The 22457-nt window shown below is 49.9% G+C and overlaps 2 protein-coding genes across 2 annotated transcripts; one reads left to right on the forward strand and one right to left on the reverse strand.

The window, feature by feature from the left end:
* Positions 1 to 5872: 5872 nt before the first annotated feature.
* Positions 5873 to 6548, forward strand: LOC125348705 (putative methyl-CpG-binding domain protein 3-like 5). Its single transcript, XM_048342163.1, has one exon. The coding sequence runs from the start codon at positions 5888 to 5890 to the stop codon at positions 6476 to 6478; it is 591 nt and encodes a 196-aa protein (XP_048198120.1). The 5' UTR covers positions 5873 to 5887; the 3' UTR covers positions 6479 to 6548.
* Positions 6549 to 9916: 3368 nt separating this feature from the next.
* Znf557 (zinc finger protein 557) lies at positions 9917 to 22050 on the reverse strand. Its single transcript, XM_048342159.1, has 9 exons — positions 21992 to 22050; positions 20675 to 20768; positions 17722 to 17831; positions 17078 to 17166; positions 16688 to 16814; positions 14306 to 14401; positions 13362 to 13444; positions 11997 to 12659; positions 9917 to 11734 (listed from the first exon to the last, which is right to left on the reverse strand). Exons 3-9 carry the CDS (start codon positions 17750 to 17752, stop codon positions 11615 to 11617), a joined length of 1209 nt encoding a protein of 402 aa, XP_048198116.1. The 5' UTR covers positions 17753 to 17831; positions 20675 to 20768; positions 21992 to 22050; the 3' UTR covers positions 9917 to 11614.
* Positions 22051 to 22457: the final 407 nt, after the last annotated feature.

The following is a 22457-nucleotide window of genomic DNA, read 5'->3' on the forward strand; positions in this document are numbered from 1 at the left end:
GAGCTGCATGTCACTGACAGAGGGGTTGAAGCTCCCAGGGCTTCTGAAAAGGACAACTGAGAAACACAAAACTTGCCCTCAAACTCAGTTCTTCAAAAAAATTTTCCTCCAAGAGACAAAATAGCACCATGTACAGAATATGCCTTTTTTTTTTTTTTTTTTTTTTGGTAAGGGATGGGAACTCAGGGAGGGAAAGGGGGAGTCTTGGAAATTTTGTTCTGCATGTAAAATATTGGAATAATTACTTGTTTATATTAAAATTCTGAATAAATTATCTGACTATTTTTATTTTACTTTGTGTGTGTGTGTGTGTGTGTGTGTGTGTGTGTGTGTGGTGTTGTGTGCAGGTTGGCCTGGTTGATGTCATTGGTTATGAAGGGGAAGCTCTTAGACCTGGGAGCTGGCAGTGTACACTTATAATCCCAACTACCCACGAGGCTAAGATCTGAGGATCACAGTTCAAAGGCAAGCCAGGCAGAAAAGCCTGTGAGACTCCTATCTCCAATGAGCCAGCAAAAACCAGAAGTAGAGCTGTGGCTCCAGTGGTAGAGTGCTAGCCTCGAGCAAAAGAGCTCAGGGACAGTGCCCAGGCCCCGAGTTCAAGACCCATGACTGATTAAAAAAATCAGAGGAGGGGGAGGGAAGAGAGAAAGCTCTTGGATAATGGTAACTATGAGAAAGTCCCATATACATCACACCCATGTGAGGCTGGAGGTTAGTCATTAATGGCTGCAGGCAGAGCTCAGGCTCTGCAGGTAAAGCTTGTGTGAAGGCATTGTGGTGGTTTGACTATTACAGTGGGGCTGGGGTTCCGTCTCAGGCATGGGGGGGGGAATGGAATAAATAATACAGACTTTTCCACATTATTTGATAATTCTAGCTGCCCTCAGAGCCTTCTGGATCTCCTCGTTGTCCAACCACTGAACAGGCTCTAGCCATCCAAGAACAGCAGGGGGAAGGCCCCGTGCTTTCCAACAGGCTAGACGTTTTTCTCCATCTCTTCTTTTTTTGTAGTTCTGGGGCTTGAACTCAGGGCCTGGGCCCTATCCCTGAGTACTTTTGGCTCAGAGCTAGTGCTGTACTGCTTTGAGCCACAGTGCACTTCCAGTTTTTTGTTTGAGTGGTTAATTGGAAGTAAGAGTCTCAGGGACTTTTCTGCCTGGGCTGGCTTTGAACCATGATCCTCAGATCTCAGCCTCCTGAGTAGCTAGGATTACAAGTGTGACCCACTAGCTCCTGGCTGGAAAAATTTCATAATATTTTTAATGTCTCCTTGGGAGTGAGGTCCTGCTTCCGGAAGGATGAAAGGACCAGGCATGGAAAACCTGACTAAAGTCAAATTTCCCTAAGGTGCCTAGAGAGTCGTGGGCCAATAAGGAGTTGGATTTCTCTTTTACACTGTGTGTGTGTGTGTGTGTGTGTGTGTGTGTGTGTGTGTACATGCTGGTCCTGAGACTTGAATTCAGAGCATGGACAATGTCCCTGAGCTTTTTTGCTCAAGGTTGGAGCTCTACCACCAGAACCACAGCTCCACTTCTAGCTTTTTTGGTGGTTCATTGGAGATGTGTTCATGGACTTTCCTGCCCCGGGCTGGCTTTGAACCTCTGTCTTCAGATATCCTTCCTTAGTTAGTAGCAAGGATTACAGGTGTGAGCCACGGGTGCCTAGCTACCCTTGTAGCTTTTTGAGATATACAGTATGATATTGTTATCTATTCTCACCCCCACTGAGCAGTAGCACCCCATTTCTTTCTCCTGGTTCAGTGATCCTTAGTAACCCATCCTTCAAAATGTCTTCCTTTCTTCATTCCACCTTGATCACCCTCTGTAGCCTCTAGTAACTACCATTCGACCATCGGTGGTTATATGTGTGTGTGTTGTTTTGTGGTACTAGGCATTAAACTCAGGGCCTTATGCTTATGACACAGACAATCTACTGCTTGAGTTATGTCTCCCGCATTTTTCTCTTACCTTTTTTTTTGGCCAGTCCTGGGCCTTGAACTCAGGGCCTGAGCACTGTCCCTGGCTTCCTTTTGCTCAAGGCTAGCACTCTGCCACTTGAGCCACAGCACCACTTCTGGCCGTTTTCTGTATATGTGGTGCTGGGGAATCGAACCCAGGGCCTCATGTATATGAGGCAAGCTCTCTTGCCACTAAGCCATATCCCCAGCCCTTTCTCTAACCTTTTGAGTACAGTCTTTTTTTGGGTGGGCAGGGGAGGCCAGTTTGGACTGTAATCCTCCTATTTATATTTTCCATGTAGCTGGGATGACAGGCTTCCACACTCTACTCACTTGCTGAGATGAAGTCTTGTTAACTTTTTGCCCTGGCTGGCCTCAAACCATGATCTATCCTCCTGATCTCCACCTCCCAAGTAGCTGGGATTAGAGGTGTGAACCACCACTCTTATCAGTGTGCGTTCCTTGGCTATTAATTGTGCTGTGATGAATATGGGAATGCACATACATAGCAGTGGGACTTAAGCATGCAAGTTGTTTGAGTGCTGTGCGTGGAGCCCAGGACCTTTGCACATGGCCAGCAAGTGCTCTACCTTGGAGCCATGAGCCGGCCACAGATCAAACTTTTATTTCCTATATATAAGGGTTTGGCTGAGTGGCTCTTCCCGCATAGTCTCATTGCTGTGTCTGAGGCATTGCTGGGGTAGCTGAGATTACTTATCCCCCGGGGGCTTGTTCAGGCTAAGAGGTATACCTGAACTTTAACCTGAAAATGCCTTCCAAAAGTTTGCCTGTATGGTGCTTGCCATTGCTCCCTTGCATAGAGTGAGTGACATAGGCCAGTGTGCATCTATGCAGACAGAGGCCAAGGCTGTGGACACAGGGGGACAGTCCCTGGGTCCAGCACCTGGGAGCCAACTTGGATGACCTCTGGAATGATGGTCATTAAAGATGACAGGCCTTATTTCATATGCTGTGGTGAGGAACCCATTCTGTAAGGTTGGCTCCTTCCCACCCTCACCCAGACCCCTCCATCTTGTTCTCTGATACCACTGCTCATTGGCTGAGGTCACCATGCAAATGGCCTCCATGGATCTGCGGGGTTCAGTACACACCTCTTAGAAAAATGCCACCTCCCCCCTCCCAGGAAGATCCTTAAAGCCAGCGTCTGACCTTCTTAGGGGAAATGGGTGAGCTCAGAGGTCACACTGACATTCCTTGACACTCTCAGCCAAGGTAGGAGCCAGTGGCTCACACCTGTAATCCCAGCTACTCAGGAGGCTGAGCTGTGAGGATCATGGTTCAAAACCAGCCTGGGCAGGAAAGTCCACAACTCTTATCTCTAAGTAAGCACCACAAAGCTGGAAGTAGAACTGTGGCTCAAGTGGTAGAGTCTTAGCCTTGAGAAAAAAGAAGGCAAGGGACAGGTCCTGAATTCAAACCCAAAGACTGGCACAACAAATAAGCAAACAAATTCCTAAATTTTGGACACTCCAAACTGTTATTTTACTGCTGTGGTTATTTTTTGTATTTGTTCTTATTTTTCTCCCACTAGGAGTTTATTCTTTTTGACTGTTCCAAATTGGAGACTGAGGTTCAAAAATAACTTATCATCCTTATTTGTTCTCGTTTCTTTTATCCTGGATAAGAGGTTTCACTGCCAAAAAAATATAAAAGCTGCAATTTCTTAGACATGATCTCTGTTACTAACTTTTTGGGGCAACTGATTTGCCAGAGGCATAAATGTCAACAAAGGTACCTAAGAGCCATAAAAAAATAAGGTAATACCTTAAAAAGAAAATAAAATAAGCTAGGTGTTGGTGGCTTATACTTGTAATGCTACTCAGGAAGCTGAGATCTGAAGATCATGGTTCTCTTAGTCTGTTTTTCTGTTCTTCCAGTCCTGGGGATCAACGTTAGAGCTTCATACATGCTAGGCAAGTACTCTCACTAAGTCGCATCCTAGACCTTTTTTCTTTTCTTCTTCTTTTTGTTGGTCATGGGGCTTGAACTTGGGGCCTGGGAGCTGTTCCTAAACTCTTTTGCTCAAGGCTAGCATTCTACCCCTTTAAGCCTCAGTTCTACTTCTGGTTTTCTGGTGGTTTATTGGAGGTAATAGTCTCATGGACTTTCCTTCCTGGGCTGGCTCTGAACCTCGATTCTCAGATCTCAGCCTCCTGAGTAGCTAGGATTACAGGCATGAGCCACCAGCTCCCAGATGTTTTTCCTAATTAAATAATCTCTAACAAGCTAGTGCCAGTGGCTCATACCTGTAATCCTAGCTACTCAGGAGGCTGAGATCAGAGAATCACTGTTCAGTCAGCCTGGGCAGGAAAGTCCATGAGACTCTTATCTCCAAATCAACTACTAAAAAGCCAGAAGTGAAGCTGTGGCTCAAGTAGTAAAGCACTAGCTTTGATTGATAAAAGCTCAGGGACAGGCTCCCCAGAGTTCAAGCCCCAGTACTGGCACAAAAATTTTAAAGTGCCAATAAAATAAAATACAGATGCATGTGGTTCAAGTGGTAGAGTACTAACCTTGTAGACAGAGATGCTGAGGGACACAGCCTAGGCCTTGAGTTCAAGGCCCAGGACCAGCAAAAATAAAAATAAAAATAAAAAAGCAGATACTATTGTAGACACTGCTTTCTCCCTACCTATGCATTAACAATGTTTATTTACCAATAGTATCTGACAGGTTGTTTTTTTCTGTATAAAGATTTTATTTTTTATTTTTTTGCTGGTTCTGTCCCTGAGCCTCTTTGTGCTCAAGGCTAGCACTCTACCACTTGAGCCACAGTAATTCCTGGCTTTTTCTGAGTAGTTTATTGGAGCTAAGAGTCTCCCAGATTTTCCTGCCTGGGCTGGTTTCCAACAGCAAATCCTCTGATCTCAGCCTCCTGAGTAGCTAGGATTTTAGGTGGGAGCCACTGGTGCCCAGCTTCTGTAGAAGGGTTTAAGGCCTCAAAATCCAAGGATATGAAATAGCCTGTCTTTTGTGGATTATCCCCTGATGGCTTTATTCAGCCAGGGTGGTGTCTGCTAATGGGTTTATCCATGGGTGGGACTGGGTTATCGAGCCCTCTTCCAATATAAAAGGAGACACATGAGGAGGAGACAACTGTCTGCAGGTTTCCAGCAGCTTGTTACTTTTTCAGGAGTACAGCTCAAAGGACCAATTCTGTGGCCATGGATGACCCTGCAAAGTCTTTTCTCAGTCAACCTTCGCAGGTGAGTACATGTTCCCTAGAGACCACAAGACCTTTCATGTCTGTTTCCATCTCTCTTTTCTTTTTTCCTCTGTGAATTAGTATCAGATGGTTTTTGAAGGTGGCACCCCATGAAACACTGTTTCCTGGGTGATTATTTGCCTAAAATCCTCCCCAGGCTGGCTTTGAACTGGGGGGGGGGGGTGGGGGTTCCTCAGATCCCAGCCTCCTGAGTAGTTAGGATTACAGGTATGAGCCACTAGGTGCCCTGATTGTGTCATGTACAAATGTAGGTGTTGGACATCAATCCCTCCATAGGAAGCCTGTGACCTCCGGGTCTCAGTAAGGGGTGTGTATGGCATCGTTACATAATCAAACAGGGAAGAGAAATGGGGGTGACATCCTCCCAGAAATGGAGACAAATTGTTTGCACTTGATCTTGCTGCACTGGATATTCATAACAGCTGCAGGGAGGGGGAAGAGAGGCCACTGCCGCCGCCACAGCTGGCAACTAGGAAGTAGCAAGCTCAGGGATGCCTACCCCCAAACTTACTTGGGTTCTACAAACCCAAGTTGTAAACCATCTTTCCAGGTAACCGAGAGAAGACAGTGGTTTGAGATAACGGGAAGTGTTTCCATGGCTACTGAGAATTTCCCTCCTCCGTTTGACTCATTTTCCTCCTTATCCCCCATCCCCCCCCTTTTTTTTTCTAAAGGGGACCATGAAAAGGAGTCTCTTAACTGAGACTTTGCAGAGGAAGAAGGCCATACGCGTCCCCAAGGGCCGGCAGAGGGCCAAGGCAGCTTGTACCCTGCCTATGAGGACGACCAGTTGTATCTTCAAGAAACCCCTGACTAAAATCACATCCCACCACAGCAACCAGGTTAGATACAAACGGGAGGAGATGCAGGGGAAGCTGGAGAAGCCAAAACAACTGAGTGGGCTCATGAGACTTCAGGGCCTGCACGTCTACGACAGTGAAGGACAGCTTTTACCTTCGTTTGATCCTGTGAATCCCTCATTGATCATTTCTTGGGGAAGGCAGGTTGATAAATCTCGGGGCCAGGCTGGAGCTGACAATCGGCCTGTTCACCTACAGCCCTCCTCTAACCAGCCTCCGTATCAGAGAGTGACGGCCCCAGCTGGAGACCCTCATTGGCCGCCTCTCTTCCAGCAACAAGTGACTGTTGCAGATATCCGGAGACAGACACGGAAGGTAAAGCAAGCCAGGAAGAAGTTGGCTGAAGCCTTAAAGGCTGACAGTTTGGCCAGGGAGGCAGAGAGGGCCAGAGAGGAGGAAGAACTAAGATGAATGGCCTGGCACTTTCATCAAAATGGAAAAGGTCCCTTTGAAGATGCTTGATGCAAAAGCTTGACTATGTTCACGGAGGAAGAACTTTTTATTTTACGTGTGTGTGTGTGTGTGTGTGTGTGTGTGTGTGTGTGTGTATTGGGGCTTGAACTCAGGGCTTTGGGCTCTCCTTTAGCTGTTTTTACTCAAGGCTGGTGCTTTATCACCTGAGCCACACCTTCACTTCTGGTTTAGTGGTCCATTAGATAAGAGTCTCAGAATTTGCTGCCCAAGCTGGCTTGCGAATGATGCTCTTCAAATTCCAGCCTCCTGAGTATCTAGGATGGCAGGCGAGACTACCACACCTTGTCTGTCTTTTACCATCCATCAACTCTGTCCTTAACCCATCCCATTCCAACTACTCTTTATTAAACTTTGTTGTTTGAAAGGCCAAAGATGTGATTGGTTTTGTGGGGATAGGTTTCACCCAAGGAGAAATGACATCTTGTAATCATCCAATTTCAGTTCATAATTATTTCTATTTACCTTATATTAAAAGCCCTTGCCTTCTTCCAAAGCACTTGCTTCCATTTCTTGTCCCATTTACATTTTCCATCTAAGGATGAGATGATTTCTACTCCTGAGGTTCTTTTCATTTGCTAGTAATTAAATTCCATAAAAGTTACTTTTTTTCTAGTTTGATTTTTATTTAGTTTTAGTGCTGGTCCGGGGCTTGAACTCAGTGCCTGGGTGCTGTCCCTGAGCTTTTGTACTCAAGACTAGCAGTGTGCCACTGGAGCTACAGCTCTGCTTTGGTGGTTCATTGGAGGTAAGAGTGATGGACTTTCTTGCCTGGGCTGACTTTGGACCATGATCCTCAGATCTCAGACTCCTAAGTTGCTAGGATGACATGAGACTCTTAACAAATGCAACCTCTGGGGACATTTTTCAGAGACAACCATGGATACAAAAGCACTGCCTTCCTCCCCTCTCCTATACACTAGACCCCAAGCCCTGGACTCTGTCTTCCCACTCCTCCACATAAAGGTATCAACTACTTAACTCCACAAGCCACATCTTGGTGAAGTAAAAATGTCATTAAGGGAGGGCAAAGGGAGTGTTTCACTACACCCAGAAGGAATCAATGTGTGGTATTGGGAAGTTAATCTGGTCCACTTGATAGGCTGAAGAGATCCCAAGATTTAAATACAGCTAATGTCTGGCTGCCTGTGTGAATCTCCAGACATCAGGGGACATGCATGACAAAATGCATGCTGGGTGGTCACACCTATAATCCTAGCTACTCTGGAGACTGAGTTCTGAAGACAGAGGTTGGAAACCAACCTAGGCAGAAAAGTCCATCAGACTCTGATTCCAGTGAACCACTAAAATCTGAAAGTGAAGCTATGGCTCAAGTGGTAGAGCACCAGCCTTGAGTGAAAAAGCTAAGGGTCTGTGCCCAGACCCTGAATTCAAGTGTCAATACCAGCATAAGGGCTGGGAATATGGCCTAGTGGCAAGAGAGCTTGCCACATACACATGAGGCCCTGGGTTTGATTCCCCAGCACCACATATATAGAAAATGGCCAGAAGTGGCGTTGTGGCTCCAGTGGTAGAGTGCTAACCTTAAGCAAAAGGAAGCCAGGGACAGTGCTCAGGCCCTGAGTCCAAGACCCAGGACTGGCATAATAATAATAATAATAATAATAATAATAATAAATACCAGCATGAACGTGTATATGTGGGCACACATAACTTTTCAACTTTCTATACCTATGAATCTTTTTTTTTTTTTTGCCAGTCCTGGAGCTTGAACTCAGGGCCTGGGCACTGTCCGTGAGCTGCTTTTTGCTCAAGGCTAACACTCTACCACTTGAGCCACAGCACCACTTCCAGCTTTTTCTGTTTGTGTGGTACTGAGGAATTGAACCCAGGGCTTCATGCAAGCTAGGCAAGCACTCTCCCATTAGGCCATATTCCCAGCCCCTACAAATCCTCCTAATGTTTCCTATAACACAGTCTGTTTCTCCTTCCAGTCTTCCAGGGACTCATCTAATAGGGATCTCTTTCTTCCCTCCTCTCCCCTCAGTGCCTGGGTTTGAACTCAGGGCCTTGTCTTTGTGACATAGGTGCTCTTCCACTTGAGCCCCACCTCGTCAGTCTTTTGACTTTGTTTTATTTATTTATTTATTTATTTATTGGCCAGTCCTGGGGCTTGGACTCAGGGCCTGAGCACTGTCCTTGGCTTCTTTTTTTTTTTTTTTTGCTCAAGGCTAGCCACAGTGCCACTTCTGGCCGTTTTCTGTATATGTGGTGCTGGGGAATTGAACCCAGGGCCTCATGTATACAAGGCAAGCACTCTTGCCACTAGGCCACATCCTCAGCCCCTTGACTTTGTTTTGTTTGAGCTAGGGTCTTGTGCTTTTGTCCTGGCTAGCTTTGCATTGTGGGTCTCTGACCTCTGGCTTTCACATAGCTGAAATGACAGCTTCCCATTCAGGAGTGGACAGGGCTCTATGTCTTGTCTAGTGCATCCATTTCCTTCTATCCTATAGCACTTAGGCAGGTGAATATGAACCACAGCAATTCTTCACTTTGCCTGTGGCATCTTAGTTTGGCAAATGGGGCACACAGGCCTCTGATCAAGATGGGAGTGCCAGTTAGGCCTTTGCTACTTCCTGAAGAACCTCAAGTTCAATGCTAACCTTAACCTCCACTCTACCACTTTTTTTTCCCCTGGATACTGGGATTTGGACTCAGGGCTTTAGGTGTGCTAAGCAGTTGTTCTATGGTTCAAGCCATGCCTCCTCACCCCCAGCCTCTTTTTCTTTTGTTGTTTATTTGAACAGGCTCGTGCATTTATGGCCAGGCCAGTATGGACTATAATCCTACTTATGCTTCCAGCATAACTGGGCTGACAGATGTGGGAGGTTGAGATGGTGGTGGTGGTGGTGGAGCTCATGAACTTTTCGCTGGGGTTTGCCTTGAATTTAGATCCTCCTACTCCTTGCCTTCTGAGTAGCTAGGATTAAAGGCATGAAGTATTGCACCTAGCTTACTTTTTTTTTTCCTCTCTTGTGTGTAGGGTTGAGAGGTTGTTCCTTACAACTTGCCTTTTGGGTGTTGGGGTTTAATGGAATCCTTCTCAGCTACTCAGCTACCTGTGTGGTATTCCTGAGTTTCATCTGCAACCCAGATTTACCCTTTTATTATAGTATGCTAGATGGGAAGAGCCAGTGGTTCCATCTGGGGCTTGTTTTTGCTGGTGTGGGGCTTGAACTCAGCACCTGGGCACTGTTCCTGAGCTTTTGTGCTCAAGGCTAGTCTCTACCACTGAGCCACAGCTCCACTTCGGGTTTGGGGTAGTTCATTGCAGATCAGAGTCTCATGGACTTTCCTGCCTGACTGGAGAGTGCTAGGTTCAAGTCTCAGTACTGACACACAGGTGCATGCCCAGGCCTCAAGGTCACCATTGCAGAGAAAGAACTTGGGAGCCCACTAGCCCATATGCTTATCCACACCCACCCAAAGTATTCTCATCCCAGAGTGGAACAGCCAGTATGGGCTTTGGTAGGGGCTGGCCGATTAGTCCAGCACTGCTCAAGCATTAATAAGATGAATGGACACTAGGAGAGGGGCTACCAGTATTTGTCACACAAAAAGGAATGAATAACCTAGAGTCTAAGAAAAAGATCTCTCGGAAATAAGTCAGAGGTGTTAGCACTTCCATCAGGATGAACTAGAGCACTCAGGAGTTGTTCAGAAATCCCTTTGGAATACAGCGTTTATCGACAGTTTAAAGAGCAAGTTGTTAGCATTAATTTGGCTTCCTGAGGCAAGGTCTTGCTCTGTAACAGCAAAGGCTGCCCTCAAACTTTTGATCCTCCTGCCTCAGCCTCCTAAGGGATGGGATTATAGGCATGTGTTACCATGCTGAGTTCATCTTAGTGAACTCTGATGACCATTTTACTGCTCTTCAGAGAAAATCATAAATAGATTGCCATAAAACTATGGAGATGTTAACATGAGGCTTACTTTGGGGAGATGACATGGACATAAATGTTTTCACAAAAACAAAGAGTAGAAGCTGGTGCTCCAGCGGTTCAACCTGCGGAAGGAAGGTGATGGAGATCACTCCACTCCCACTTACTTACTCCACCCACCATCACTCACTTTAAGGGCGAGGCAGAAGCCCCCTGACACAGACCTCATTCTGAGGCTGCTCCCCGGCCTGCGTACAGCCTCATGCAGGAAAATGCCCCCCATGAGCACAGTTGGGGGTTTGGCCTCCAGTAGAACGTTCCTACTTTCTCCAATGTTAAAGAGCATCCCGCAAGCCTTTCCTTGTTTCGACCTTCCCAAATTTCCCGCTGATGGTGGCAATGGGAGGCTTTGGGAGCTTCTTCTCCAGAACGTCTCTCGGTATCTCTGTAAGCAGAGGGAACACTTCCTTGGAGGGAGGACTTCCTGTTGTTCCTTCAGAGTCATGGTGCAGGAGGTGGACGGGGCTGCTCCTCCCCTGGGGGCCGCCGGTGTCCAGAGCCCCTGTGTAGGGTAGGCTGCCATCTGGCTCCGGCCCAGTCCCGAAGGCTCTCCCGCTGTCCTTTGGGTCCCAGGGTTCCCTATGCCATGTCATCTGTGCGCATCACGGTGATCTGGAGATGACGCTGTGCGTAGAGATGACGCAAGGTCTCTCCGAGGGAATGGAGGGCGCTTCTAATGGGCTAAGAGGAGGAGGCTGGCTGAGAGATTGACGCCATCATGTTCACCACACTTTTCCCGGATGCAGAAGGTGGTTGGCTGAGGGCTTGACGTCATCACCTTCACAAGTTTCCCGGATGCAGGAGGTGTCTGGCTAAGGGATGACGTCATCATGTTCACTGCACGTTTCCTGGAAGCAGAAGGCTGGCTGGGGGCTTGACATCGCAATGACACCGCGTTTCCCGGAGCTTCTGGGTACTTGCTGCATCCTTTGCCCTTGTCTGGGTGGCCTCCGGCAGCGTCAGGACTGGCCTTTGCGGAGACAGTGCAGAGATGGCGCTGTGAACTGAAGGATACGGCGGCGACTTCCTCAGTGGCCTCTGGGAGTGCCTGCACCCAGCGTGGGGGAAGCGGGGGTGGACGGTCCACGCCTCTACCCGGAAAGGAGGTTGGGCGTCAGGTCCACCGGCTGTGCAGCTGCTGGTGCACAGAAAGGTAGGAGTTGCTGGTAAAGGCCTTGCCGCAGTGCGTGCATGCGTAGGGCTTCTCCCCCGTGTGTGTGCGCACGTGCTTCTTTTTTTTTTTTTTTTTTTTTTTTTTTTTTTTTTTTTTTTTTTTTTTTTTTTTTTGGCCAGTCCTGGGCCTTGGACTCAGGGCCTGAGCACTGTCCCTGGCTTCTTCCCGCTCAAGGCTAGCGCTCTGCCACTTGAGCCACAGCGCCGCTTCTGGCCGTTTTCTGTATATGTGGTGCTGGGGAATCGAACCTAGGGCCTCGTGTATCCGAGGCAGGCACTCTTGCCACTAGGCTATATCCCCAGCCCCAACGCACGTGCTTCTTGACGGCTGAGAGGTTGTTGAAGGCCTTGCCGCAGTCGGCACATGTGTAGGGCTTCTCCCCGGTATGCGTGCGCTTGTGCACCGTCAGGGAGAAGCTGCTGCTGAAGGCCTTGCCACAATGTGCGCATGTGTAGGGCTTCTCGCCGGTGTGCGTGCGCGCGTGCTGCGTCAGGTACGAGCTCTTGCGGAAGGCCTTGCCGCAGAGGCCGCAGGCGAAGGGCTTCTCGCCGGTGTGCACGCTGCGGTGGCCGGTCAGCGAGGACCGGGTGCTGAAGGCCTTGCCACACTGGCGGCACTTGTGGTGGCTCTCGCCGCCGTGCGTGCGTGTGTGACTCTTGAGGTTGCAGCTGGTGCGGAAGACGTGGGAGCACTGGCCACAGGCGTAGGGCTTCTCCCCGGTGTGGATGCGCACGTGCAGCCGCAGCGAGGATGGGTTGCTGAAGGCCTTGCTGCAGTGGCGGCAGGCGAATGGCTTCTCCCCGTTGTGGATCCGCCGGTGGATGGTCAGGTACGAGCGGCTGCTGAAGGCCTTGCCACACTCGGCGCAGCCGTATGGCTTCTCGCCTGTATGGGTTCGCTGGTGCTGGGTCAGGTTGGATTTGGTGCTGAACACCTTACAACACTGGCTGCATTTGTTGACTTTTACCCCGCCATGGCTTCTCTCCTGTCGAGTAAAGGGGTGGGGGGCTGTCATTTGTGCTACTTGTACAGAAATGGTCTCCCACAGTGCAGCCCCCTCTGCCCCCCACTGATGATTGATGGTTCCCCTGGCGCTTGGGCAAGGCTCCAGCTCTGATGAAGCCTTTAGCTTTAATGAAAAATCATGTTTGGCTGTTGGTGGCCCACACCCACCCTAGGTACTCAGGAGGCTCAGATCTGAGGATCATGGTTGGAAACCTATCTGGGCAGGAAAGTCTGTGAGACTCTTTATCTCCAATAAAAACACACAAGCTGGGATTAGAGCTCTGGCTCAAGTGGTGTAGAGCACTTAGCTTTGAGGAAAAGAACCCAGGGACAGCAATCCCGGTCCTGAGTTCAAACTCCAGGATCAGCGCACGCGCATACACACACACACATACACATTTTCTATAAGTCCTTAACATAAGCATGGCATTTCCTAACTGACTTAAGACCCCTGGACATTTCAAACAGCCAAAATAGTAGTCATGTTTAATATTTACTTGTGGAAACCTTCAGTGAAGAAGTAAGTCTGCAGCTCACTTACACTTCTTTTCTAAAATCACAAGTGTCACACCACTTTCTCATGTATAAATCTAACATTCCACAATGACTCTCTGGGCTTTGTTTCTTTTCTGACTTTTGGCATTACTATGGGGAACCACAGACCATCCATGCAAAGTCTTACCATTTTCCCACGTTTAGACTGGTGTCTTCTAAATGCATGCTTTTCAGGACTTAGCCATTTGGCTATAAGATCACATTCCAGCTCTGAAACAGAATGAAAAGAAATTTAAGTTGACACAGAAAAGAAATGGTTGAGTGCACCCATGAGTGAGGTCTACTCTGAGAAATTACTCCCAAGGACATTTTCAATGAAGGAAGATTTTAGGTACTTTTTTTTTTTTTTAAAGGACTCTGCAGGGTGCCTGTGATCCTAGCTACTCAGGAGGCAGATCTGAAGATCTCAGTTTGAAGCCAGCCAGGGCAGGAAAGCTCGTGGGACTCTTATCTCCAATTAACCACTCAAACACCAGCAGTGGTGCTGTGGGTCAAAGTGCTAGCAAAAGAGCTCCGGGACAGTGCCCAGGCCCTGAGTTCAAGCCCCATGACTGACAATAAAAAAGAAAAGAAAGAAAAATAAAAGGACTTTTAACAGGTGATGGTGGTTCATGCTTGTAACCCTAGATACTCGGGAGGCTGATATCTGAGAATTGTGGTTGGAAGTCAGCCAGGGCAGGAAAGCTCCAGACACTCATCTCTAGTTAACCAAAGTGGTGCTGTGGCTCAAAATGGTAGAGCACAAGCCTCGAGCTTGAGCTCAGGGACAGAGCCCAGGCCTTGTTTTCAAGCCCCAGAACTGGCACCAAACAAACAAACAAACAAAAAACAACTGGAGAAAATAAGCTTGTTGAGAGTGACAAGAAGCCTCCTAGGTTGTGAGGTGGGACTTAAGCTTCCACAAGGAGAGAGCTATTTCTCTGCCTCTCCCTAGAAGCCACAGATGATGATGAGAGCAGAGAGATGAACACTGCTCTATAGTGTTCTTTCCATCTCTATCTGAAAAGAGTACAGTGGACGCTAGGACATTCTGACTCCTGCGCCACCGTGAGGCTCCCTCCAGGTGCTCACCTGCGCAGGTGTCCTGGACAATTCCACCCTCTTCTGTCCCCACCTGCTCTTCGTGTTCCAGCTGGGCAGTTAGGCTGGGTGCATGGATGTGGCACCCTGTGGACAGAGAATACAAGCAATGGAGGGAGGCAGCTCAAGGCAACAGCTCTGTGCAGCCCAGGCTGACATTTGGAGGATGAAAGTGTGGCTTTAGAGTAGGGAGTAGCTCTGCAGCATTCTAATGAGGGTAAGAACCTTCCTGAGGACCAAGGAGATAGTACTCAGTTCTACTTCGCTTAGTACTTGGGAGGGATGGGGCAGACACAGTCCATGCTAAGCCCAATGACACCTCTCAACTGTGGGACCAGGAAGAATAGGAAGTCAGGGCAAGAAGGAGATCCAGTCCACAGGGAGGACACAAGCAAGTGCTGCAGGTAAGGATCACAGTGCCCGCCCACCACTGTTCTTCTGGCCTGAACAGATGGAGGGATGTTGGAGGCTCGAGAAAGACTTGTGAAAAGCCACAGGAGCTGGGTGCTGGTGGCACATGCCTGTAATCCTAGCTACTCAGGAGGCTGAGATCTGAGGATCATGATTCAAAGGCAGCCTGGGCAGAAAAGTCCATGAGTCTCTTATCTCTAATGAAGCATCAGAAAACCTGGAAGTGGAACTGTGGCTCAAAGTGGTAGAGTGCTAGCCATGAGCAAAAGAGCTCAGGGACAGTGCCCAGGCCCAGAGTTCAAGCCAATGATAGGGAAAAAGGCCACAGCCGTGGAGTTGGTGATGTGGGGGCTGCAAAGCTTTCTCCCTGCCTCCTCCAAGCAGGAAGTAAAGCTCAAGTCCCCGGAAGTCTGGAAACTTCCCCAGAGTAGGCAGCAAGGAATGGGGTGGTGGGCAAGCAGCAGAATGTGGGCCAGAGCACTTCCTGGTGATGCTGTAAATGATCTGCACTCACCTTCTTTCCTCCTCTCTGAGATGAGAGTACAACACAGAAATGAAGGGCAGTTCAAGATAAATGCAGAGGTCAGCCCAAGTCAGTGACCAATTATTCCTCATCTGCACTTTCAATAGACCTTTCCTTCACTAGGCCTTCCGGTAGCCAATAAGGACATGGCCTTACAATAGCTAATAAGGACACCGATGGATTCCCAGGCATCTGTCATGGGGAAATTCAAACCAGAACAACACTACATGCTTTTCTGTGTTAGGATGGCTGTGGTCAGAAGGAATTGAAAGATGTGGGGAAGGGAAGTGGGGGCGACCTCTACCAAAAAGCCTGCCAGTGCCTCAAACCAGTTAAACATAGACATCATAGGAAGAGAAGGCAAGACAGGTAGAGAAAAGCTTATGCACAATAAGAGGTTATCTGTGGCTTAGGATTCTGGTGTGGGGAGAGTCCTGATGTCTGCTCTGGTTTTGTCACCCTTGGTAGAGAGGCAGAGAGGGAACTGGCTACATGGAGAGGGCTTGGCACATGGGTGGCCACCCCTCACAACAATCCACTCAAGAGAACTAAGCTAGGGGCTGGAGGCATGGCTCAGTTGGTAGAGCACTAGTCAGTGAGGCAAAGTATAAGGTACTGGGGTTTGAGTCCCAGTCTCACACTAGGAAAAAAAAAACAAACCAATACTTGGCTAGGCACTAGTGGCTCACACCTGTAATCCTAGCTACTCAGGAGGCTGAGATCTGAGGATCATGATTCAAAGCTAACTCCAGCAGAGTCATCTCCAGTGAACCACCAAAAACCCAGAAGTGGAGCTGTGGTTCGAAGTGGTAGAGCACTATCCTTGAGTGAAAGAGCTTAGAGACAGCACCCAGGCCCCGGGTTAAAGCCCCATGACAAACCAAAAAAAAAAAAAAAAAAAAAAGGAAGAGAACTGAGCAGGTCCTTGAGCCCTGACCGGCTCACTGCCAGGAGACAGCACAGGTCCATTCTGAGGGTGGTGTCCCAGTCCAATCAGTTCACAGTCTACCCACCCCTACTTACAGTGTGTGTGTGTGTGTGTGTGTGTGTGTGTGTGTGTGTGTGTGTGAATCTGGCTTGAACTCAGGGCCCTGCAATTGCTAGGCAGGAACTCTAAAACTTGAGCCAGTTTTGGATAAGTTCTTGGACTTGTTGCTTGAGGCCAGCCTCCCACCTCCATCCTACCTGTGCCTCCATTGGGCTGGGATAATAGGCTTGTGCTAACCATACCTGGCAGAGGCCTTACCTCTTAGAAGTTCCAGGACTTCCATAATGTTTCCTAGGGGGAGGGGGATGGCAAAGGTTCCAGTAGAGGAACCTGTAGTTCCTGTAGTCCTGTAGTTACAGTGGAGTCTGCACTGTGGGCATATAGCTGAGTGACTCAACAGGCGAGAAAGGCATGTGATGACGTGGGTGCAGGGCGCGGCTCCCCCTCTCACCCAGGGAGGCCAGGTTGCGGCAGTTCTCCAGCATCACCTCGCTGTACAGCGTCCTCTGCCAAGTGTCCAGCAGGGCCCACTCCTCCTGGCTGAACTCCACGGCCACGTCCTCGAAGGTCACTAGGTCCTGTGGTATCGCACACGTCCCAGCTCAGCCAGGAGCGGAGGCTCCATTGTCCCTTTGTGCAGGCAGTGGGGGGCCCCATGCCATCCACCTCCCACAGGCACAGAGGAGGGATGCTCAGGGATGAAGGAATGTTTTTTTAATGGCCACAACAAACTGGAGAGTGGAGGACGTGGTGGCTTCTCCTAATCTTCCAGGAGAACCCACCCGGCCTGGGGACTCACAGACCATGCTTTCCTGTGAGACAGAAGGAAGTGTCTACTCACCCGTGTCCAGTCCAGGAGGACCTCGCTGGCCAGCCTCTCCCTCCACAGGGCGCCTCTCTGGGGAGAGGCCGGGTACAGGTGAGGCTGAGCTGCCGAAGAGAAATGAGTTAGAACACTCTAGGCTTCCCTGTGTCCTGATATGCTGCTTCTCTCCTCCGGCTCCCCCTTCACGCCCACACTCACACCTCCAGCCTGGTGTAGCCTCCACCTGACGCCTTGAAACCCAGCTGTAGAACAGTGTGCAAGGCCTGGTTACTGCCCCCCTCTCTCTCACACACACACACATACACACACACACACTCACCTCTCCAGCCTGGTGCAGCCTCTACCTGATGCCCTGAAACCCAGCTGTAAAACAGCATGCAAGGCCTGGGCACCCCTGGGGAGCAGGTCATTGCCACTGGGCAGAGGGAGACCAGGCTTTCAGGGGTCCCCAGGGGTCCCCTTCAAATGGTCCCACATATTTCAGAGCTGGTTCATGGCAGACATCTACCACATAAGACCATTCTAAGATTGCTTTCCAGCCCCATAGTCTTGGGGGCTGCTGTGCTGTTGTCCTGCCTTCTGCTCAGCCGCCCCTCCCCCCCATCATCTCCCTTTTGGGCCCTCCTGGGGTGCAGACTTGCAAGCACCCAGAGACTCACCACAAGTGGGGGGCAGGACAGTGGCTGCCATGTTGTGACTCTGATGGGAGAGGCACTGACCACAGGGTGGTCAGTGGAGGGAAGATGTCCTGGGACTCCCAGAGGCACCCCTGGAATAAACAGACATGACATCTGCATGGCTGCCGAACCCCCCAGGCCAGCTGTCATCCACACGCACTCTGTCCTCGCTCAGCAGGGACACAGACAACGCCTACCCATCTGTGCCCGAGATGCTAGCATTGCCATCACTGCCCTGTTGGCATCGAAGAGCTTGGGTTTACCAAATCACAGCAACAACTCCACACCCACGTGTGGTCCCTGCAGACTCCAACCTTGGTCCTCAGTGCCTTCAGCCTCCAGCCTCATCTTGCTGGGTTCAGGCAGAGACCTTCACCCTGGGGCCTGAGGCCTGCGCCCTGAAGGCTGCCTATAGCGCAGGTCCTCTGTCTGTGGTGGCAGCCTCCGCAGTGCTTCAGCCAGCTCCAAGCCAGCGCTCAGGGGTGACCCTGAGGGCTCCTGAGGAAAGGCCTGGAAATCTTTGCCACTACTCCACGGCAGCTGTGGGGAGGATACCCAGCAGTACTGTCCAGGCCCAGGGCCACCTTGAAAGTGAGGCCTTGGAGGTGACTTCTGGGTGACCACGGGCCTCAGATGTGTAGCCCTTGCTGGCCGCCCCTAAACCAGAACCTTCTCTAGCCACTCCTGAATTCCTCACCCATGAATGCTGCCAGAGAAACCAGTGGTTACTGTTGGCTTAACGGACTAAGGTTTAGGGCTCTTAGGCAACAACAGAGACAGATCACCTCCTTTGTGGCCTGACCTCAACCTGGCAATCCTCCCTATCTCAGCCCCTGGGTCACCTGGGATGACAGGGAGGCGCCACCCCTAGCTCCAAGCAGGGCTTTCTTTCCATCACTGCCCAGGCTCCATCCTTCACCCAGTCAACCTTTCTGTCTTCCCCTCATCTCCCACTTGCACCTCACGCCTGGCAACTGCCAACTCCAGGCCCAAGTCTGGCAGCTCCAGCAATCCCCAGTGCTCCCCACAGTTGCTGTTCCCCACACGTTCTGTCAGCAAAGCCTGGGAGACGGCAGCCACTTGGGACAAGGCCCCATGGACAGGTGCAAGGCTGCAATCCTCCTCCTGCTTCCTGGCATTGGAGAAGCATGGGTAGGCTGGCTGACTGTGGCATTATTTCACTTGTTCTTTGGGGAATTACTTGTTCACCAGAGCATTACTTACAGTACTAACAATGGCCAATCCCGTGGCCGTCAAAAGGAAACTTGGGTTTTCTCTAGAGAAGAAACATGCAACCAGCAAGACAAACACAAACCTGTAAAAATATCTACTGATGAAGATGATCATCACTGGGCAATTTAAGGGGAAATTTACACAATGGAGGAACAGCAGTGTATAGGGTCAGATTCCTCCCGTGCAGTCACAGGACAGAATACAGCCCTGTAAGTCCAGCTTCTTGGGGTCTGGATGAGTTCTGTGCCCCAAAGAAGAAATCAGGGAGGGAGGAAGCATGGGGCAGGAATGGGCTTGGTTCCAACAGTGGATTTTGGGCCACATGGAGAAATAGAGTCACAGACTCCTGGACCTCTGGGAAGACAGGCAAGCAACCTCTTCCTGCCACCAACAGGGTACACACCTGAGTTCCAGTCCCAGGTCTGTGTGGGTGTGCCTTTCCTCTGTAGATGAAACACAACCAGGCACACACATTTTCCTGGAATGACACAGACTGCATTTTACAGGTCTTTGTAAGTGTGAGGAGAGTAAGAGTCAAGGGAAGCAGAGGTGTAAAGGTGAGGGATAGAAGGAGAGAGAGAGAGAGCTCTGAGGATGATACTGTGCTAGCTTTAAATTGGGGGAAGGAGCTACAAAGCCATGGAGTGTCCTGGTTGTTTAGGCCTGAACTGGTTTGAACACTGTATGTCCTTAGTCCTGAGTGAAGAGAGGCAGTTGATCATTCTAAATTGTGTAACCCAAGAATATGCATTCCTTGGCAGGCAAAGATTCCCTCAAGAATTTAACAGGAAAACTGATTACAGTGAATCTTGTTTGCAATCCCAGCTACGTGGGACATGGAAATAATAAGGATGCTAGTTTGAGATCAGTCCAGGAAAAAAGTGAAGCCCTACAGAATAGAAGCCAGATGCCACTGGCTCACACCTATAATCCTAGCTACTTAGGAGGCTAAGATCTGAGCATCATGGTTTAAAGCCAACCCTGGCAGGAAATTCCATGAGACATTTATTTCCAATTAACCTGCAAAAAGCTGGAAGTGAAGCTGAGGTTCAAGTGGTAGGAGCACTAGCCTTGAGCAAAAGAGCACAGAGACGGAACTTGGTTCTGGTACACAAACCAGAAGTGGACTGGGGCTGTGGCTCAGGAGGTAGAGCACCTACCCACCAAGAGCTCTGAGTTCAAATAAAAAATCTCTCTCTCTCTCTCAGACACACACATACACACAGTATAAAAACACTAGAAAAACTAAGGCAAGGAGATGTGGCTTAGTGGTAGAGCACTTGCCTGGTATACAAAAAATCCTGGATTGTATTTCCAGCATTGTTTAAAAAGCCAAAACCAAATAGTTGGCACCTGTGTTCATACCTGTAATCCTAGCTACTCAAGAGGCTGAGATCTGAGGATCATGGTTAGAGGCCAGCCCAGGAAGAAAAGGTTATGAGACTCTTATCTCCAATTAAGTCTCTCTCTCTATATCCCCAGAAGTAGAGCTGTGGCTCAAGTGCTGGCCTTGAGCACAGAAGCTCAGGGGAAGTGCCCAGGCTCTGAGTTCAAGCCCCAGGATGGGTACACACACACACACACACACACACACACACACACACAGATACCTTCACACCTGTGTCTTCTAGTTACAACTCTGGCACAAGAAACACCAGTTCTCAGGTTCTTGGAGCAGTCCAAATTCTATAAGGTCCTTACCTGGGCACATGAAACTCCTTAGATGCACATGAAACTGGTCAGATCAGAGCCCCTGCTTCAACACAAATCTGAGCTTGAAGGATGTTCTCATTGATCTGAAAAATGAAAGGTACAAAGATGACTTTTTATTGGTAGCAATTCATTTTTACAGAAAAACTACTTTTTGTATTAACTGTGTGATGTTTAGTATGATGTAATAGCTCAGTGTCTGACTAGATTTTCATAATTCCTGCCCAGGGCCGGGCTGAGGACAGGACTTTAAAGCAGTGTGTTTTTGACTTGCTCAATTCCTTTGGCTGGGAGATCTTAGGGTGATAACAGATGCTGTAAACAGGTCACTTATCGAGGCCTTACTGGTGGTGGGACTGGACATACAGTTTACATGGTTTCCCTAGTACTTGACAGGACTAAAAAAACCCAAACCAAACAGTGGTATTTCCAACCTCTGCACTACAGAAAATGCTGTTAGGGGTGGGGTTGGTTTGTACTGGCGAAATGACAAGAAATGTCCCTAGGCTTGGCCAGGGTCCCTGGGGTGGCTGTGAAAGACCCCCGAGTTTTGGGTGGTCTTTCCCTAGGGAGACCCCTTTCCAAGGATCAGCGAGACACGCGATGGATGCAACAGCAAGAGGTTTATTGAGGGTTGCGGGTACCCGGGCGTCCAAGTCCTCGCAGGGAGATGGCGCGCCGAGGCTTGATTTGTGGGGGGGTTTTTAAGGGGTTTGCAGAAGCGGTTTACAGAAGCAAGAAGCATAGTTACAGGGTTCTAATTGGTCCTTTCCTTAAAGGGAATTTGCGGTTTTTCCAGTAATCATGGGTGGTTGTCTGCCTAGCCCTGAGAGTGGTTATCTGCCCTGCCTAGCCTTGGGGGTGGTTATCTGCCCTGCCTAGCCTTGGGGGTGGTTATCTGCCCTGCCTAGCCTTGGGGGTGGGTATCTGCCCTGCCTAGCCCTGAGTTTTGTCAAAATGTTAGCTTATTGCAAGATGGCTCTACATGTGCTTGCTGGGGGGCTTTCAGCTGACTTGCTCCCTGAGGTGTAGACTTGCTTGCCGGGGTGCAGACTCAGTCCTCGGGGTGCGGACTCGCCCCCTGGGGTACACACTCGGTCCTCGGGGTGTAGAATCGCCCTCCGGGGTGCAGATACACCTCGGGTGAGGGTCCCAAGCGGAGGGAAACCCGGAGGACCAGAGCAAGCAGCACCTGAGGCCTCAGCCGGAGGAGACGGGGCTCCCGGGAGAGACGCGGGACGCAGGGCCGGGGGCCTGGGGTACCACGCCCCTCCCCGGACTCAGACCTAAACCCCCTTTTCTCGCTTACCGGGTCCACGAGGGGCTCCCAGCGCGTCCACTCACAGTCTTCACCACCCGGGCTACCCCGCCCCCGTTTCTACTTCCGGCCGCGGGCCGCTCTCCCAGCTGCCAACGTCCGGTCCCGGCTGTCAATCGCGGGGATACGTGGAGGGACTCGAGGGTAGGCGGGAAGGCGATGGGGGGCGGTGGCTGTGCCTCCCTCGGCTTCAGTTGTTTGGTTCACTTGGTTATGAGTTGGGTTACGTCAGCCGGGGGTGGGGGAGGGGGGACGGGTCAGTGTCCAGTGTGTGTGTGTGGTGGGGGGGGGGAGGCGGGGACGGAGGCATCGTTCTGGGCGGGAACCAGTGTCCGGGGGCGTGGCCATTGGCGGGCGGAGACTACTGGGGGCGGGGCAGACAATGGGCGGGACCTGGATGTGGGCCTGACGTCTTGTGGGCGTGGCTTGTTCTGGGGGCGGGGCTGGGTTTAACTCG

The sequence above is a fragment of the Perognathus longimembris genome, chromosome 3 (genome assembly GCF_023159225.1).
Source record: "Perognathus longimembris pacificus isolate PPM17 chromosome 3, ASM2315922v1, whole genome shotgun sequence".
In the NCBI taxonomy this organism is placed as follows: domain Eukaryota; kingdom Metazoa; phylum Chordata; class Mammalia; order Rodentia; family Heteromyidae; genus Perognathus; species Perognathus longimembris.

Excerpts from the sequence above, each read along its gene's own strand:
- LOC125348705 (XM_048342163.1), top strand. The coding sequence starts at position 5,888 with ATGAAAAGGAGTCTCTTAACTGAGACTTTGCAGAGGAAGAAGGCCATA.
- Znf557 (XM_048342159.1), bottom strand. The coding sequence starts at position 17,752 with ATGGCAGCCACTGTCCTGCCCCCCACTTGTG. Across the intron at positions 16,815-17,077 it reads TCCTCCTGGACTGGACACGG|GACCTAGTGACCTTCGAGGA; the intron begins GTGAGTAGACAC and ends GCGATACCACAG. Across the intron at positions 13,445-14,305 it reads TGTCCAGGACACCTGCGCAG|AGCTGGAATGTGATCTTATA; the intron begins GTGAGCACCTGG and ends ATTCTGTTTCAG.